Genomic DNA, 18417 nt, shown 5'->3' on the forward strand with positions numbered 1-18417 from the left:
TAGGAAGTCCCTCGTGAGCACACGCAGCAGGTAGTGTAGCCTTTAGCTCGACGTTGGCTGGTCATTGAGACATTCTTGTTCTCATTTGTACACCGTCTCGTCTCATCTGGTTTGCCCATCATTGATTAAGTCATCTCACGGTTCTTGTTCAACCATCTAGTATCTCCTTGATAGTAACACAGCACAAGTCCCGAATACCCGGACCGCCCGTTCCAATACCACCTGTCCACAACATGTCCCTTCCGTCCAACGTCCATGTCTCCCGACACCCTTGCCTGCTGGGCAAGCTGAGTCTGCTCCGATCCAAGAGCACGTCCTCACGCGAAGTGAAGGCCCTTGTCAATGAGATCGCTACCATTGTCGGCATTGAGGCCCTGGCCACGGCCTTGACCCCAGTAGATGGCCCGAAGGTAAGCATAGCAACAGACCGCATCTACTGCTTCCAACAAAACGACCAAGCTGTATTCTACACAATAGCTAACGGTGACTGCCATAGGACGAAACTCCCATCGGATTCGAGTACACAACGACCACAATCGAGCCGCAAGCCCTCTCCCTCGTACCCATCCTGCGATCCGGTCTAGGCATGGTAGAAGGTACGTCTATCCCTCCTACCCCCTACCTTCAACATGCAACCTCGGCAATTTGCTAACCAGCTACACCCTTCCCAACGCCAACAGCCATCCAGACCCCTCCTCCCCAACCCTGTCCCCGTGCACCACCTAGGCCTCTACCGCGAGCCCTCCACCCTCGAACCGGTCGAGTACTACAACAACCTCCCGCAGCACGTGTCCGCCACCACCAACGAGCCGACGGCGAGCCTGGCCATTATCCTGGACCCCGTCATCGCGACGGGCGGGACCTGCGCCGCCGCTATCCAGACGCTGCGCGAGTGGGGCGTGAAACGCATCCTCGTGCTCTCGGTCGTGGCCGCGTCCGAGGGCATCAAGCGCGCCGCCAACGAGTGGCCCGACGCCGTCGAGATCTGGGTCGCGGGCGTCGACACCGAGCTGACGGGCAACGGGATGCTGAAGCCGGGCGTGGGCGACGTGGGTGACCGGCTGTTCTTGACGATTGGCAAATAAACGTAGAGGATGGTATGTGTTGGCTCCAATCTCGAGGAGAAAGAGTATTAGGAAGTGGAATATTCAAGGAATCTGAAAATTTATTGCCTGTTACTTCTATCAACTGTTTCTATCGTGGTACATGACGACTAGCTTCAGACGTACGATGTGACGACCTTGTTCAACAGCTAAGCTAACATCAAGAAATCCGCCGACTCCACCGCCCCAAAGGACTATGCCGGAGCGTATCTCTCCTCATCAAGCAACGTGCTCTCTTTCCAGCATTCTTCGAGCCACAACTGTGTAACTACACGGGGTATCGGAGTCCTCTTACTAATAGTCGCCCGTACCTCTGCACTGAGCTCCCTCTCACTCGGCCCATCAGTACCGACTACGACGACGTGCGTAACGGAGATATCGTCCAGGTCTTCTGATATGATGCCGCCGCCAAATCTTACCCAGTTCTTGAACTTAAGGACCCTGATTGGCGATATCGACTCGCCCACCGCGAAGAAAACCACACTGCGCCGGAACAGGTGGCACTTCAGATTACCCAAGTCGTGACCGCGCTCTTCCAGCTGGGTGACGAACAGCTGCTTGTCGAAGGGCTCGTAGTCGATCTCCTTCTTGGGCATATCCATCAACAGATCCTTAAACTCCTTGGCACTGAGATTTCTCGCATAACTATCCCCGAACTCGTCGACGTTCTCCCCTGCCCAGTCCCGCAGCCGATCCGTCGCGTGCAGCAAATGGGCCGGCTCATACGGCAGCACGAAGTTGTTGCCCTCGCCGAGGCAATCAAACACCCACTTCGGCCGAACAATATCCGCCTCCCCAGCCTTGATCAGACTCGCCACCTTGACGACCTTCTTGTCCGCGACAAGAATCATCTTCCCGTCCGCCACGGCCCTCTGCGAGATCTTCCCGCCGTGGTCCTTGATGAGCGCCTCAATTTGCGTCTTGGACTTCCGGGGCTGCGTCGCATCGCTCAAAACACAAAACTCGAGATTCGCAAACACGTGCGACCGCGGGCCCTCGAACATGGCGGCCGCCGCGACCTTGTCTTGCCCCGCGATGACGACCTCCTTCTTGACCCGCTTGCTGGCGCGCGCCCGCTTCTTCTCCATCTTCATCGTCTTGCCCTCTGTCGCCTCCTCCATGCGTTTGCGGAGCGTCACGAACTCGTCGTAGTCGAGCGCCGAGTCCCACGTCCGGTCCAGGCGGAGGCCCTTGAACCGCGGGAAGCGCAGGGTAATCAGCTTGGCGAACTGGTCGGACGTGGTGGCGCTGGCCGCCTTGACGGAGATTACGAACGACTCTGAAGGGCGAATCCATTTATCCGGCCGCTCGGCTTGCTTCGCCTCGCCGCCACCGAGGACGACGTACTGGGAAGGCGGGTTTTTCCTGTCCCAGTCGTGCCATTTGCCTTCGGTCATCTCGAGGATCTGCTGGTAGTCTTCGCCCTTGAAACCTCCGCCCACTTTGCAGAAACTGAAGCATGTCTCCGGGTTGACACCGGCTTGTATGTCGTTTCTCGTAGGCCGGAGCCCACAGAGGAAAGACGACAGCCTGCCTCCGCGGTGACCTGAACCGTAGTAACCTCCGATAACCACGACATCGACGTTCTCTCCCAGGTCATCCATGTACTCTGGCTTGACCTTGATCCAGTCATCGTTTCGGCTGTTCAGAGTGTACACAGATCGAGGATCTTTGAGTACGAGACCCTCGGACGCATTAGCAACAACTGTCCGAAGGGCTGGCTCGATAACTTCCGGGCTCGTAGCTGTTTCATGGGGATGAAGTTCCAACCTGCGGTGCACACCATTAACGGCCTTTTCGAGAGCCTGGCGACGGTTGCGCAGCATGTACTGCCTAAGGTCGTTGCCATTCAAGTACAAGATATCAAATACTCGGTACAGCGGCCGTGGCCCGGTCTGGTCGAAAGGGTTCTTCTGCGCCGCCAGCGCGGCCGTCTTTAGCGTCCCGAAGTTCATGATCTTGTCAATGTCCATGTCCCACGTCACCATCTCTCCGTCGAGGATGATGCTGTTTACTTCGGGGAGGAACGCGTCCCTGAGATGTCTCGTAAGGGAGGACTTTTCGTCGAAGAAACCGTTACCGTAGAGATACGTGTAGTTCTTGGCCTGTCGTGACCAGTAGGCGAATCTCATACCACCCCGTACTGTGTCGTCCCTCTGCATATGCATTTGCATGCGCTCGCCATCCAGCTTCTCTTCAATCCAAAAGTCATTGTCCGTTTCGGTACGGTGGCTCCGGGTGAGTACATCGACCATTTTCTGAAAGGTGCCAGAAAATTGGAACTGGGCCAACTGTGGCTGGAAGATCTGGAAGAGCTCGATTTGGCTCTGGCGACCGTTGAGGTCGATATCGGGACTGTGAAGCTGCCAGCATACGCGGCGGAGGTTGGACGAAACGTTGAAAAGAGTATCGCCGTCAGCATGCCACAAGTTCAAGAATGTCTTCTCCGTCGCACCGACTTTCATCTGTTTCAGGATGATGCGGATGAGCCACATGAGCTCGTCCGCATTCATCTGGTGGTAAAACGATTCGAGAATGGGCAACTGTTCCTTCTCTCCCGAAGCGGCCGAGAGCTTGTCTAGCATCTCATTGACGTCGGCTATGGTCATATTGCCCGGGTCCATCCGCATCGGGCGCCTCGAGATGACTTCATGGCATCTTCCACTGAAGTCGCCAGCCATAGAACTGATCCTCTGACCGGGGTCTTTCCAACGCAGCAGGGCCTTCCCGTCTTCCGAGTTTCTGTCAATTTTCAGGATCTTGACAAAGAGTTTGCCGATAGCATTCTCCTTGAGACCATAGACATTCCGATCCCGATCTTGGCTCGGGATGATGAGGCGCATGGCTGGGTAGATGTCATTGCCGACTTCTGTCCGCCATCTCGAGAAGAACTGCTCGATGATGGAGCGCCTCTGCTCATGAGGCGATATCTTACTGGAGCCATGGGGACCAAGCTTGGCGCGATGCACGTTGGGTCCTGTTGGCTTCTTCTTGTTCTCATTCAGCGGGTCAAACAAGCTCTGATATAATTCAGAGAACAGCCAAGTCCTGGAGTGGTTCTTGGGCCGATAAGGGTATCTGGTGATGATGGTCAGCGCTCATGCGTTGTAATATAGCGACTAAGACATCAACTTACTCCGCGTCCAGTTCTTTGAGCGTGGTGCCGCCAACGGCGTATTGGCGCCGTTCCTCATCCTCCGCCTCAGAGCTACGAGGCTTTTTACTCATGATGGCGATTTGAATAAAAGATTATTGGGCGCTGCAGAGTCAAGGAAGGGCTGGCGCAGAAGCTTTGCCTGCGAGTTGACGAGCGTCACTGTGGGCTGCAGATTGAACGAGTGTGTCCCTTCAATAGGATGTTTGGTGATGCAGTAACGCGACCGGCGGTACTCCTCTCTTGAGACACCTCCGAATGGAAATCACGCTCAAAGAATCAAAGCACGGAAAAATTGGGAAACAGGTAAGAAATCCATGAATCCCATCGGTCTTCTTTCGACCGGCGTGTGTTGATTGACATGGGGCAGCTGCTGCCTGGGAGGGAGGCTACAAACCAACCAGTGTTGGAATGCTAGGTTACTTCTAAGTGCAGCCAAGATGGCACGCCCTCAACCCTCTAGCAGCGCAGTAGTTAAGCCATCCGTGGAACGGGCTTCTAGCGGCTGCCGGACGGTGTTTACAAGCCAATGATCTGAATACAAAATGCATCAAATATTCCCGTTTCACGGGGAAAAAGGCAAAATAACTTCAAAATTGCCCTCTCGCCCATCCAGTTGCACATGATCGCCGTGTTGCAAGCATCTGTTTAGGTATGGATTAGAGGGCAGAGGCAGTAATTTGTTACGCCGTGACCCAACTGCAACGGCATTGCCGCACAGACCATCTGCGCTGCCCAATCCACCCATCTAATTGGCCCCTCTTCGTGTAAATTAACGGTTTACGCGCCCCAAAACGCGCCTTGCTTGAGTGCTATCTAAAATCGATTCATTGACCCCCAGCTGAAGATCCAAACCCAGACCCGGAACCAAAACACTGAGAGCGGCCGACCGGTCACCACAACACCTTCTTTACGACAAGAGAAACACCTGCATGCTACCGGCCGCCATCCGCATTCTCCCGCCTTCGAGACCCTTATTCGCGTACCGGAACCCGGTTGTTGTCCTCTCTTCACAGCAACGAGCGCTTGCTTGTGCCTTACAGAGGCATGCAGACATAATCAGCACATCTTCTAGACCACTAGAAGTCTATACGATGCTGGGAAAAGCCGCGACCAGGTATCAGGCTTCGGCGCCGCCTGCTTCCAAAGCCCAGCCTGGCAAGCCTGATCTCTCCAAGCAACTCTTTCCCTCGAGCAGCCCGCGCGATGGCAATATCGTCGATTTGGTCAGCGGAGGCCACAGCTGTGGTGCGACAGGTGCGAATTTAGGGTCTTCGAAGGCATCTGGCCAAAGTCAACTACAACCGAGATCGAGCAATTCCATGTCCAGAACCAACACTGGATCGTCTGTGACCAGCTTCATCAAGCCTTCCGACGGCTTCGCCACCCTCTACAGCAAAGCCGACTCGTTCAAGGAAGAGCCCGTCACCACCTCCCAACAGACAGGCTCGTTCCGAGGCGGCGCTACTGACTTGGTCTACATAGCCGAGGACGACTTTAGCGACGACGACGACCTGGAGTTGGATTATGCGTGCCCATCCGCCCTTCCGAGTCTGCCGCCACCTCCCAAGCCAACCAGACAAGTACCTGAGTCGCCAGTATCTGTCCCTCCTACAAGCGAGGTAACCATACCGATACCATGGACTTCTTCTCCCGATGCGCATCGCTTCCCTCCTCAAGCGACGAATCAGCCCCGCCGAAACGCCAGTCTCCTGTCACTAATGCTGCGGAACAGCCCATCAAAAAGAAACGACAGCTACCAAAGCATTGGTCGCAGGCTGCGACCAAGGAAGACCCGATTGACCTTGATGCTGTTGCAGAGAAAGAAAGCGCTGTGTTGGCTACTCCAGCAAAGCCCAAAGACAAGTCCATGATGTGGGACACGACTCAAAGTGCCATCAAGGACAAGAGGGCGCAGCTCAAAAACAAGACCAAGAACCTCCCCGGCTCGACTCGTGCCTTCTCCACGGAAGGCTCCGCGGTGCCGGATGATCTCCGCGCTGCCACTGACTCTCACGCGATCAAGAAGAATGCCGCAGTCTCGCTCAGCTTGGAGCAACGTCATGTCATTGATTTGGTCATAGAGCAGAATCAAAGCGTATTCTTCACTGGTCCTGCTGGAACAGGAAAGTCTGTTCTGATGCGAGCCATCATCGATCAGCTGAAGAAGAAGTGGGCACGTGACCCCGAACGAGTGAGCGTCACGGCATCCACCGGACTGGCGGCATGCAATATCGGAGGACAGACCCTGCACAGCTTCGCTGGAATCGGGTTGGGCAAAGAGGACGTGCCTACGCTGGTGAAGAAGATTCGCCGCAACCAGAAGGCCAAGAATCGTTGGCTGCGCACCAAGACCCTTATCGTTGATGAGGTGTCCATGGTAGACGGCGATCTCTTCGACAAGCTGGCTCAGATTGCCCGAACCATACGGAACAATGGACGACCTTGGGGAGGTATACAGCTCGTCATCACAGGCGACTTCTTCCAGTTGCCTCCAGTCCCAGACAAGCAGAAACGGGATGTTAAGTTTGCCTTTGAGGCCGCGACCTGGACTACGTCAATCGACCATACTATTGGTCTAACGCAGGTTTTCCGTCAACGGGATCCAGGTAAAATTTCCCCGCAAAACTTGTATAGACGGCAGTGGCTAACATCCGGACAGAATTCGCCAATATGCTCAACGAAATGCGACTGGGCAGAATTAGCGAGCAAACTGTGCAGACTTTCAAACAGCTCGCCAGGCCCCTGTCGTTTGACGACGGCCTGGATGTGACAGAGCTGTTCCCTACGCGACAAGAGGTTGATAGATCGAATGAGCAGCGGTTACGCAATCTACCAGGTTCAACCCAAAGGTTCGACGCTATAGACACGGGCCATCCCGACATCAAAGACAGATTACTGGAGAACATGATGGCACCGAAGGCCATCGAGCTGAGAAAAGGGGCTCAGGTCATGCTGATCAAGAACCTGGATGAGACGTTAGTGAATGGCTCACTGGGCAAGGTTAAGGGCTTTATGTGTGAAGCAACATTCGAGATATGGAGTACATCAAACGAGGGCTCTGATGACGAAGAAGACCCGGAGGGCCGCGCCAAGAAGAAGATCAAAGCCTTCAGCCGAGATCCTGATTCGACCAAGGACCTGAAGGAATATCCAGTTGTGCAGTTCACCTGTGTCGATGGTAGCCACAGGACCCTGTTGATGCTGCCCGAAGACTGGAAGGTGGAGCTCCCCAACGGCGAAATCCAAGCACAGCGGAGACAGGTACCCCTGATTCTCGCCTGGGCCCTTTCAATCCACAAGGCACAAGGACAAACATTGGAGAGAGTCAAGGTCGATCTCGGCAAAGTGTTCGAGAAGGGACAAGCGTATGTGGCGCTTAGTCGTGCCACGAATAAGCAAGGACTGCAGGTACTACGGTTCGACAAGAACAGGGTCATGGCGCACCCTCGCGTGATCCAGTTCTACAACAGACTATACAGCGCGGAATCGGCCATCAAGAAGAAGCCAACACCATCAATGGCCGATTTCACTTCCCGGGGCCGAACGGAGTCCAAGGGCAGGAAGATTATCGATATAGACGATGACGAAGAAGCCATGGCGGCGTCGTACGGTTAGAAGTGAAGGCGCAATTGCAGGTCGAGTGCGAGACACCGCAAGATGATGGTCGGAATATACCTAACATAGGGACGGAGTTTTTGAGACAGAGCGAAACTGGGTTGATAATTCACTTAGCCTCAAGAAATGACGAGATACCTGTGGGCGCGTTGATACGACGTTGCTGTTAGCGGCGGGACGTTGGTGGTTATGGCTGCGAGAGCGACTGGCAGTGATGGAACTGATGTAGAGGTAATGAATATATTGTCCAAGTATACCACTCAGATCGATCCGAGACTTTAAAGTACCTGCCTATCACCGCTGTTCTGTTCCGACTACAATTACCAGCTAACCCTATTCGAAACTCGGCTCGTAATAGGGGGGAGGTAGTGGCCGAGGGGAGAAGCTAGGCAGCGATCGGGCTCTCTAGAGGTACCTGTACTTGCTTATCGATAAGCAACAGCTGCTGCAGCCGCCGCCCGCCAGGAGCTAAACACTTGCCAATTTCCATTTGCCCCCCTCCATTGCCTGGATACCCAACCTTGAACCCACGTCCAAAAGGTTCGATAAGCTCCAAAGATAAATTAAAAGTGACTCGTACCTTACTGACCCTCCAGTACCACCATCGTGGGCCTGCCATCCCTCCAGCCTTTCGGTCAAAGTCGAGCAACCACCATCCGTCCCGCCCTCGAGTTCATCTGTCAATCTGTGAAGTCGGCACATGCGCATCTCTTAACAATCAACTCTCTCTCCCTCCCTCGCCCTCTCTCCCCCAAACTGCCCACCATGGCCGACCAGTTCTTGGGAATGCGTATGACGGTGATCTTGAACGAACCTAAGGATTTGACATTGGTGGGCACCATCTATTCCATCGTCCCCAACCAGCTGCTGGCCCTGCACCAAGGTACGTCCGATTACTCGCACTCCATCCCGATGCGATGCATCGACATCCCCTTGTCCGCATGAGGGCTGCTGACACCGCTTTGTACATGCAGTCCACATCTTGAATACCGGCCAGCACCTGCCGACCTTGGACCTGAACCCGGCTCTAATCAAGGACATCAGAGAGACGCCACAGCAGTCGTACAACGAACAGCCACCGCCAAACACGGCCCATGCTGATGTTGCTGCAGCCCCGGCGCCCCCAAAGCCATCTAACGCGAGCTTTCAAGACCCGGCCATCATCAACATCGGAAGAAGACCGACCTCGATCCGCAATGACGAAAATCGCAACCCCCAACCTCCCAATACGAGCGAAAAGCGCGATCCCCCGTCCATCGTCTCGCCTCGCCCAGCACGATCCTCCGGTCCCAGCCCAGCTAAGCGCCCTGATACCGCCGTCCTGGAGACCACGCCTCTAGCGAGAGCACTTAACAAGTTGACTATCGATGCCAATGCCAGCAATGCTGCCGCGGGGAAGTCACCCGCCGTCGGAGACGACCTGGACCAGAATGACACGACCGAGGACGACGAAGCGCTGAACGCCACCCCGACCGCCCCCAGGTTGTTGATGGGCAAGCAACTGCTAAGAGTAAGAAGTCTCGGCAGCGACAACGTAGGGGTGGTCGTAACGGGAACCGCAAAAACGATGGCGATGCCACACCCACCTCTAGCGCTAAGCCTACTGAGCAAGGACCCGGATGGCGACAGACCCCGATACTGCAATCCACCAAGTCTTTCCAGCCTTTCGCATCCCTTAAGAAGAGCCAGAAGGGCCGCCAGCCGCCAAACGCCGATAATGGTTGGGCCTCGGAGGATGTGACTGACGTTCAGGAGGCTGGTGACTTCGATTTTGAGGGAAGCTTGGCTAAGTTCGATAAGCGGACCATATTCGACGAGATGCGGCAACAGGATAAAGTCGATGATGCTGAGCGTCTCGTGTCACATAACCGGTTACCGCGACCCAAGCCAGGAACGGCGGGCGGCAAGAACCTACACTATACGGAAAACGTACTGGACGTACCGTCGACCACGCCAAAATTGAAGGAGACACCCGACGATTTCTGGAAAAGCGAGGCGGATGACGCAACCGTTAACGGTGGTGAAAAGCAAATGAGTGGGCGGGAAGGCAGCGGCCGAAACTCTCGTATGCGAGGCGACTCACGGATGTCCAACTCCAGGCGGTCCCAGTCTCGTAAGGCGAGTACCAGTGCGGTACAAGGCATGGGAGGACCAAGTCGTGGCAACTCCAATGTAAGACAGCCCGCCGACAACCTTGCATACCAGGTGCATTTCCGCACGCATTCAGGCATACGCAGGAGTGCTAACACTGAAAAGCAACCACCCCTGCCGATAAGTGGAGAGGGGTTCTACGCCGTGCCTTTGAACCGACGCATAGAGACGGTCACACATCTCCAGATGTTGAATCTGGAAAATATTGCCCATAACGAGATCGGGTTGAGCGAAGACTTGATGGCCGAGAATGCAGGCCGCAGCGTGGCTGAGGTGGCCTTGACTGCGCTTGATGATCCCGCCATCAAACTTCGCAGCGCCACGGCTTCGCCTCCCAACGCGCCCACCATTGTTGTCTTAGCCGGTAACAACAAGTCCGGTATCCGAGCTATCTCCGCCGCTCGGCATCTACGGAACCGCGGAGTTAACGTCCTGGTCTGTGTGGTCGGTATAGAGCGTGAAAAGGAGCTCATCGAGGAGTTCCGACGCCAGATTCGGCTCTTCCGCAACTTTGGCGGCGCTGTATGCTCCAAGGCACAGCTATTTGAGAACCTTAGTAAGAACGCTACAAGCTTAGCGGCTTCATCACAGGTCTCCGTCACGCTCATCATCGATGCTCTACTCGGACTTTCGATCACGTTCGAAGAGCTGCGTCCGAGCGACCAAGCTACCACCTACGAGCTAATGGAGTGGGCGAACCGCAACGAGGCCTTCGTCCTCGCCATCGACATCCCCAGCGGCGTGGACCCGACTAAGGGCACGGTCAATGTCATCGACGGCGCCAAGCTGTACGTGCATCCCCGCTACGTTGTCGCTCTGGGTGCCCCCAAGCAAGGACTGCTGAAGGCCGTGGAGATCGGACAGGACGACGGCGACTTGATGGTGGAGGAGTGGAAGTTCTACCTTGCGGATATCGGACTCGGCGCCAGCATATGGCGAAAAGCTGCGACTAGATTGCGCCGTGGGATCGACTTTGACGACAAGTGGGTGCTCGAGATGAAGTACCGAACCTTGGAGGATCTGGAATGATGGCAGCTGCCCCGTATTCACGTACGAAGCAGAGACTGTTAAAGGAGAGAGGGAAGTTCGCCGACCCCGCGACATACACCATACCAAACTGAGTGAGGTGTACGGGATGAAGAAAAAAGACTGGGAGTTTGTTGGTTTTTTTGGCGGCATTGCATTATTCTTCATACCCAACTGTGCATGAGCATTTTCAGGAGTTTTACAAGGGAACATAAAATAGGGGCGGCGTTTCAGGCGCTTTGTCAAGGACGGAAGGGAGTAGCTGGTTGATAAGGGCAACCAACAACTAGATAAGAAGCGAAGTGTATACCAAGTTTTACGAGGGAATAGTCACAGCGTCTCTTTTTCTAGCGACGAACGAGAGGCAATTACGGTACTGTTATTGTCTATCAATATAGCTCTAATGACTGCCATGATCGTTGCTGTGATTCCGCCTTGCCGTACATCCATCCGTCCACGAAACATAGGCCAACAAATCGGTACTTCTTGGTTTCCGTCGCTTTCCCATCAATCTTCTTCAAGGGTTCCTGCCCTTCCTCCGTGTCATCACTGTTGATAATCGGTCGAAGCACCTCAGGCGAGCGACACCCCGCCAAGATAAAGATCTCGTCTCCAACAGCTGCATCGTGATGTTCTAACCCAGGCCCACCGCCGCCGCCGCCGTCCATGCAGAAGAACCGGCACTTCTCCATATTCAGCGTCAGGGCGCGGTAGTGATACGTCCCGCGCCCCGCGGCGCCCAGCTGCTGGTCCGGCGCGAGGTCGCGGCAGTCGCCCGTCGCGGCGAAGTGCCGCCACCACGACCGCACGTCGCGCAGTTTGGCGGAGGGGAGGGGGCGGCACTTGTGGAGCCAGTAGCGCCAGATGTCGCGGTCCATGAAGGCGGTGCGCCAGAAGGGGGCGTCGATGTCGTCGCCTGCGCTGTTGGATGTTGGGCTGTGGTATGTATTCGGATGCGGGCGGCGGTGCGCTTCGTGGAGGCTCTTCCATTCGGTTACGAGGTCGAGCGTTGACTGTACCTCGTCGGGCTCCATGATCGGCTTCGGGTCGGTGGTGTTGCCGTTACTAATCCGGTCCTTGTTGGTCGTGCAGATTGCGCAGGCGGCCACGTTACCGATGTAGATACCCTTGACCTGCAGTGTGGCATCCTGCAGGTCGTGCATGAACTTGACCCCCGACGTTTCGTCATCATACTTCGACCCCGGATACGCATCATACAGAGCCCAGCGATCCGCACCGTCCTCGTCGTGGCCGAGGCCCCGGCTTAGATCGATGGCCCAACTGGGCAAGTCCTGCACCTCCGCCCTGCGAGTGCCGATGGCGCAGCCCAGTTGCCGCAGATGCCCGTCGTTGACGTACAGCAGCTTCGTGCACTGCGCGAACAGCGACCCGGCACTGCACCCGTACCCGACTTCTTGGAAGTAGGAATTCCATACCTGGGGGAGGAGTCCCAGGACCCCGAAGAAGTGGTCGCGGGGGTTGGTGGCGCGGCGCCATTGGGTCGAGCTGATGGCTTCGACAATGCTGATGAAGGGGGCGTCCTTGCCGTCGCGGTTCCCTCTTTTCTTTCTCTTTCTCTTTGCTAGCGATGAGGTGCCGCCAGAGGATAAGGGGAGGGAGAAAAATGCCGCCGGTGCCCATGGACCTGCTGCGCCGACAACCAATGCCGGTGCGGAAACCTCTGGTACCCCGCCGCCGCCAGGTTACAGACGCGCTTGCAGCAATCCCCGAGCCAATGCTCAGAGAAGGCGTGCCCGCCATTGATGATGCGCGAGAAGCGCACGGGTAACGTGCCGATATAGACGACAGCGTCGACGCGCGGCAGCACCGCCTCCTGCAGCGTCCAGACCCGCGACCACCAGGGGCGCGTGAGGAGCCAGCGCACGCAGTCGAGGATCAGCGGCCATTTCCGGTTCATGGCGAGGCCGGAGCGGGCGCTGGGGTCGCAGTACAGGAGCGGGAATTCCCAGAGGTGCTTTCCCCTAACCAAAGAGTCAAGGATGCTGAGGGTTTCGAAGAGCAGCTCCTCTAGCGCGTCTTCCTCCTCGGCGTCGGTGGTACCGTCTGCCGGCTTGGGCAGGAGCTTGCCGCTCACGCTCACGAACCGCTCTTTTGCGCAGCGCAGTACCTCTCCGCCTCATCCCACATCGCCGCCGTCATCCGCGATGTCGGCACATACGCCGTCCCCTCCTCATCCTCACCATTGCCTTCCTCCACCGCCGCGACGATGTCGTCCTGCCACGAAACCGCGAAGTGCCCGAACCAGATCGCGGCCTTGGAAGCTTGCCGGTAGATGCGTGCCATGAGGCCGATCTGGTGGCTCTTCTCCGCGACGCTGGTCTGATCGATGCAGATGGCGTCGGCCCAGACGACGCGCTCGGCGTTGGGGAGGCGGAGGCAGCGGAGGAACTCGGCTAGGTTGCGCGTGGCGTCGAAGGGGACGCCGGAGACGGTGATGGGGATGGTTTGGGATGGGTCGCCCCAGACGTAAGAGAGGGTCTCGAAGTCGTTGTTCGGGGAGTCATCCTCATCAGAGGAGGATGCGTCCAGTGAGACCACGTGCAGGCCGACGACGAGGGGGTCAGGGGTCCGGCCGCGGTGGAGTGTCAGGAGGCGGATTTGGGACTTGGTAAGATCCAGAGGCGTCTCTAGCCAGGGTCTCCGTGAGAGTTGGGCTGCTTCTGAATCATTGTCGGGGATGATGGCTTCCATTGCTGGAGGTACCGCAGTCTGTGGCTGTCTGGAGCCTACGCCCCCACCACTTTGCCTATCTCGATGAAAAGATGAAATACCAAGAAGCGAGCAAAGGAGCAATCATCATCCCACTTCAGATATTGAACAGCCAGCCTCGGCTGCAGCAACTTCTTGTAGTGAAGCTTGGCAGCTGAAGCGTTCTTGTGCAAGCCCATCTTCTCGCATACTTCCACGCGATTGGTTGCAATCGGTATTTACCTGCAGCTGTAGGCACCAGCGCAAGACACAGCCACCGCCATAGCGCTAGGAGCGGCATGACGCACAATTGCACAATCGATTCCGGTGTCCAGCCGTCCTACCTTCTTCCGTGAGCCGTCTGTTGAAGATGCGCTCACTCAATGGCAGACCATGCCGGTACACTGAGTTCTTGAGCCAAACTGGGTGAGTCCTATTCTACCGTTCTTGCGTACACCTAGCACAGAGCCTGAGGACGAGATCTCATATGACTGCGCCTTGGTATTATCTGGCCTTCATAGATAGCCGTAAGCCGACCACCTCGCCATCACCGGAACCAGTTAATGGGCCCTCTTCCACCAGACGGACCTCTTCAAAGCCCCGACCAGCGATCTACAACATGCCGGGTCGGGGTCGAGCCTGATCGGCCGGCCCCAACCGGTTGGCCCGGGAAGACCGTACCTGAGCCTCCTCAACTGCACCGACCAGAGCCATCAGTGGCCCTCAAACTCTAGTTAGCTACCAAGCACGGCTTATGATGACAGAACACCTACCTCCTTCGAGTCTACCAACTGATAAATGACCTGCTCCCGTGAGAATTGGATAATTCCGCTTGAGACATTGCACAGTCGCTTGTTGTTCGAAGTGCTTGTTGGGACAGGAATGTCAACCGGGACTCACATTCTGTGTGTCGCCAGAATAAGTTCCAATTTCTTGTTTTTGCGTCTAGATGTTATCTGACTGGCATGGAGGTGTCTAGAACTAGAGGTTTTAGAAGGCGGAAATGGAAGCCTCTATGTCATTATGGGATTTAAAGATATACTATCTTAATGCACGCTACCACGTTAAGTTGTATCGACTAATCGTTTTACGCGGACACATCAGAGCCTCCAGCCCCCTGTACATCAATGTCATACTCCGCCTGCAACTGTTCGATATCCTCATCCCGCAGACTGATTCCCGCAAGGATATTGTACATCTTCTGTGGTCTGAAGAAGAACTTGGCAAACTCTGGCTTCTCCTCGTCTTTATCTACGTCGTTATCTTCGCTGCAGTTTTCCTTCTTTGCACCATCTTCATCATCCCCACCAGCGCCGCCGCATGTTTTCTTGGTCGGCTGGGGCATGAACGGGTTCTTCAGGTAGACCAGCAGCAGGCCGTGGTCCTCGATCTTATCGTCGGTCACCACCATAAAGACATGAGGCCACCAGCTGGCCTCATCCGAGCCGCCATTGTCAGCGGAGGTGATGCCCTGGTGTGCCGTGGTGACGTGCGCCGCGACGACGTCCTTCAGGGACTTGCCGGAGAGATTGGCCGTCGGCCTGGCGGGTTTGACACATCGTTCGTCCATACCGGCTTCCTCCCACTGGTCCTGGGGGATCTTGGCAATGTCTGCAAGGCGCTCATCGGTCACGTTCTCGGCGAGACTGTAAATGGCGAAAGTCGCAGAGTCGAAGTTGGCGTGGGTCAGGCCGCTCATCAGGTCTGGAGGAACTGGGGGAGCTCGAGGTCAAGCTGAGCGGTTGAACCCATAATGACTAGGGCTGCGCCAAATTGCTTTCAGACAGCCTGTTGTATGATGTTCTCCTATGGGAAGGGGATATGATGTTGAATGTCTGACGCTAGGAAGATGAGAAAGTCGAAAGTCGAAGGTGGGACAGGCTTGAACGTTTGGAGGGGTAAGTCGGTTTGTGCCCTGAGGCCTGGGATGGCATGGACAGAGCACGTGATATGTAATACTTCTGGTAGGACAAACCTATGTATTGTCATTTTTAAAAGACATTGGCCCCACCGTCTCGGCGGATTAGATCGTAAGCTGTAGCACGTACGCATTACAAGCGTGTCTATTATTAGCGAAGCAAGGATGATTATTAAACATTCATGAACAAAGCCTGCTTGAATCCTTTCCCTGCTCGGTCGACTCGGCGTGGAAGAAAGATAGGAGGGAAGGTCAAAAGAGGCGAGTGTCGATTGAGGTCGCCCAAGGTCCATGTTATTGCAAACTGACTAATGCAAGCCTGAGATCCTACGTGTCAGGGTTGGACAGTTACCAGATAAATAAGGCACCTGGGAGGTATGGACTATGGCGCCGAGGACGGTCTCGTGAATCCATAAGCTTACGTTTGGAAAGTAGTGAGACCATTTTGTGAAACCCTTTTTCCTCCATGATTAGTCGAGGGCCGAGTACGATAATATGTTGTGTTCAAATCCTTCTAGCTAGCCTTGTTTAATATCCTACACCGAGGGCTATGCTACCAGGCACAGTCTCCTGAATCTATAAGCTTACGCATATAGAGTAGTGAACCCTTTTGTGAAACCCTTCCCTCGCCATGATTAGTTAGGGGCCATGTACGATGGTAAGTTGTGCCCAGTCCTTCTAGTCAGCCTTATTGATATCTTACTGACTCACACAGTTCTCGTAGTTGCCTAAGGCCATGGTTCATCTAGGAAGCTCGTATTGCAATTTACAGCCCATCTCTACGATACACAGAAGATGACGAGTGCTGAGATTATGACGAGGCAGTATTGGGGGCGTATTGGGGGCCTATGATAGCCGGCTATCTCAGTCTAGGCTCTCTTGCCGTTTATACCAGCACTATAGTGTCCTGTGATACTATATAAAAGGTCATCATTCACCTTTTCAAATATAGATTATGCCACACCAAACGCAAGTCCTCGACACAAGATCATAGTTCCAATTACCTCGGATTTTCTCATATTTCATTACACCGCTGTTCGAGTCTAGTCACCATGAGACTCTTTGTCTTGTTCCTCGCCGTTGGCTTTTACTGGGTGGCGTGGGCCTCCATCTTCCCTGCAGTTTCGTACCCGCGCCGCGAAGCCGGGCTTGAAGAAAGGGCCAACAAGCCCAAGCCGAAACGAGACGGGGATGCCGACAAGCCTTTTACTTTTGTTGTCCAATGCTCCCCATACAACAGTGGGAAGAAAAAAAGAAAGGGGGCTGGCGGTAAGTAAACCAACCCCACACCCTAGCATGCCCGATTAAAAAGCCGAAACTGATCGAGTGAGTATTGACCAGAGACATGTAACACCATGGTGAGATCCATCATGGGCAAGCATTTATGATGTAGGATGACTTGCAAATAGCTCTAACACTAGAACTCTTTCCCTAGTGCTATGGTAAGTCGAGTTGCCTCGTTAACATCCTTCGTCCTGGTATCTCGGCTAAGCACAAGAAAGGCACTCGATGCCACCTTAAATCGAACAATTACACCTTCGACGGAGCCGATAAGAAGAAAAAGGATGAGAGACGGATTTCGGCCGGCTGCAACAAGCCCAATGGCGAGAAGGACTGGGAGAACGGTAAGTGGGCGGCTAGACTGTGCCAACCCTCGAAGCCAACCAAAATTGTCGACTAATACAAAAGGCGTTCTTTTCTGGTGATACAGAATGTAAGAAGAAGGACTGGAAAGACAAGAACCCCGGCAAGACCAGCTGCGACGAGTTCCCCTTCGCCTCTACGTCCGAGGCCGACGGCGGTAAGCAGTTCTTCCGCTGCACCGACGACGGCGCCCAGGACAGCCAGGGCGCCCAGATCAAGAACGCCATCAAGGCGTGCCAGAAGCAGAACGAAGACAACAAGGAAGATAAATTTCCTTGTAAGTTCAGCCTGAGCTTCAAGGGCGAGGAGGACTTCCAATATGTATGATTTCCTGTCCCTTTAACTTGTTTTTGCTGAACGGTATAGACCGGAGGACCATGCTGACTCTGTTCCCAGTGCAAGAAGAACCTCGACTGCAAGCCCGATGGCAACCTCTTCACCAAGGGCAACAAGCCCCTGAACAATAATGACATGAACACCCGCTCGCCTGCGATGCAAGGAGGTTACTACCAGCTCCGCAGCGGCGAGACCATCTGTACACCGCCCCCTCGATGCCATGCATCCTGCCCCCCAGCCTTGAATCAGGCTAACCACTTTCTCTACCCACCTAGACTCCCCCAGCGATCTTGCGATCGGCACCGTCGCCGTGCGCAACGTCTTTTCCAACAACACAATACCGGATGAGGAGGCCAAGTCCCTGGCGGCCCGCGGGCTTTTCGACGGCGACGAATGGGAGGACGAAGAGTTTGTCCAGGATGAGGTTGTTGCCAAGTTGTGGATTTGTGTCTGTCGCAAGACTTGTGACTTCATGAAATGATGACCTTTACATCTTAATGGGATCCTATGGGGAGTTTAGTCGAGTTTTTGGGTTGCGCGTTTTCGAGAGCAAGGATTGAATGAACGGTTAATTTTGTTGGATTGGCGAGGAATCGAACTCTGGCCGGTTCAGACGGCCAGGTTCCCATTTGCTTTGGATTCAGGGGGTACATTTTCCCTAGCTCCTTGGCCGGGACCATCGCTCTTTTTTTATATCGACTTTTTACTGTATTCGTTGATCTTGAACCTTTCCCCATGCGCCTACCTACAAGACTTTG

General features: G+C 54.9%; 7 protein-coding genes across 7 annotated transcripts; 4 read left to right on the forward strand and 3 right to left on the reverse strand.

Annotated features, from left to right (window-relative positions):
- Positions 1-233: 233 nt before the first annotated feature.
- Positions 234-1085, forward strand: PG997_002256 (uracil phosphoribosyltransferase; the record flags this gene model as incomplete). The annotated part of the gene is made up of 3 exons (XM_066806571.1): positions 234-410; positions 497-589; positions 681-1085. The coding sequence occupies 3 exons, from the start codon at positions 234-236 to the stop codon at positions 1083-1085; spliced, it is 675 nt and encodes a 224-aa protein (XP_066673867.1).
- Positions 1086-1297: 212 nt separating this feature from the next.
- PG997_002257 (DNA ligase) lies at positions 1298-4331 on the reverse strand (the record flags this gene model as incomplete). Its single annotated transcript, XM_066806572.1, has 2 exons — positions 1298-4181; positions 4240-4331. The coding sequence occupies 2 exons, from the start codon at positions 4329-4331 to the stop codon at positions 1298-1300; spliced, it is 2976 nt and encodes a 991-aa protein (XP_066673868.1).
- Positions 4332-5351: 1020 nt separating this feature from the next.
- PG997_002258 (mitochondrial DNA helicase (Pif1)) lies at positions 5352-7875 on the forward strand (the record flags this gene model as incomplete). Its single annotated transcript, XM_066806573.1, has 3 exons — positions 5352-5879; positions 5993-6866; positions 6920-7875. The coding sequence occupies 3 exons, from the start codon at positions 5352-5354 to the stop codon at positions 7873-7875; spliced, it is 2358 nt and encodes a 785-aa protein (XP_066673869.1).
- A 765-nt stretch (positions 7876-8640) lies between these two features.
- On the forward strand, positions 8641-11055 carry PG997_002259 (Enhancer of mRNA-decapping protein 3; the record flags this gene model as incomplete). Its single annotated transcript, XM_066806574.1, is given in 3 exon segments — positions 8641-8758; positions 8850-9385; positions 9403-11055. 3 exon segments carry the CDS (start codon positions 8641-8643, stop codon positions 11053-11055), a joined length of 2307 nt encoding a protein of 768 aa, XP_066673870.1.
- Positions 11056-11441: 386 nt separating this feature from the next.
- PG997_002260 (uncharacterized protein) lies at positions 11442-13764 on the reverse strand (the record flags this gene model as incomplete). The annotated part of the gene is made up of 3 exons (XM_066806575.1): positions 11442-12623; positions 12698-13148; positions 13232-13764. 3 exons carry the CDS (start codon positions 13762-13764, stop codon positions 11442-11444), a joined length of 2166 nt encoding a protein of 721 aa, XP_066673871.1.
- A 1084-nt stretch (positions 13765-14848) lies between these two features.
- Positions 14849-15460, reverse strand: PG997_002261 (amino acid permease; the record flags this gene model as incomplete). The annotated part of the gene is made up of 1 exon (XM_066806576.1): positions 14849-15460. The coding sequence occupies one exon, from the start codon at positions 15458-15460 to the stop codon at positions 14849-14851; it is 612 nt and encodes a 203-aa protein (XP_066673872.1).
- Positions 15461-16731: 1271 nt separating this feature from the next.
- Positions 16732-18140, forward strand: PG997_002262 (uncharacterized protein; the record flags this gene model as incomplete). The annotated part of the gene is made up of 4 exons (XM_066806577.1): positions 16732-16948; positions 17391-17644; positions 17720-17858; positions 17935-18140. The coding sequence occupies 4 exons, from the start codon at positions 16732-16734 to the stop codon at positions 18138-18140; spliced, it is 816 nt and encodes a 271-aa protein (XP_066673873.1).
- Between the last annotated feature and the right edge of the window lie 277 nt (positions 18141-18417).

This window comes from Apiospora hydei (genome assembly GCF_038363865.1).
Source record: "Apiospora hydei strain CBS 114990 chromosome Unknown utg000003l_segment0_segment0, whole genome shotgun sequence".
Classification (NCBI taxonomy): Eukaryota; Fungi; Ascomycota; class Sordariomycetes; order Amphisphaeriales; family Apiosporaceae; genus Apiospora; species Apiospora hydei.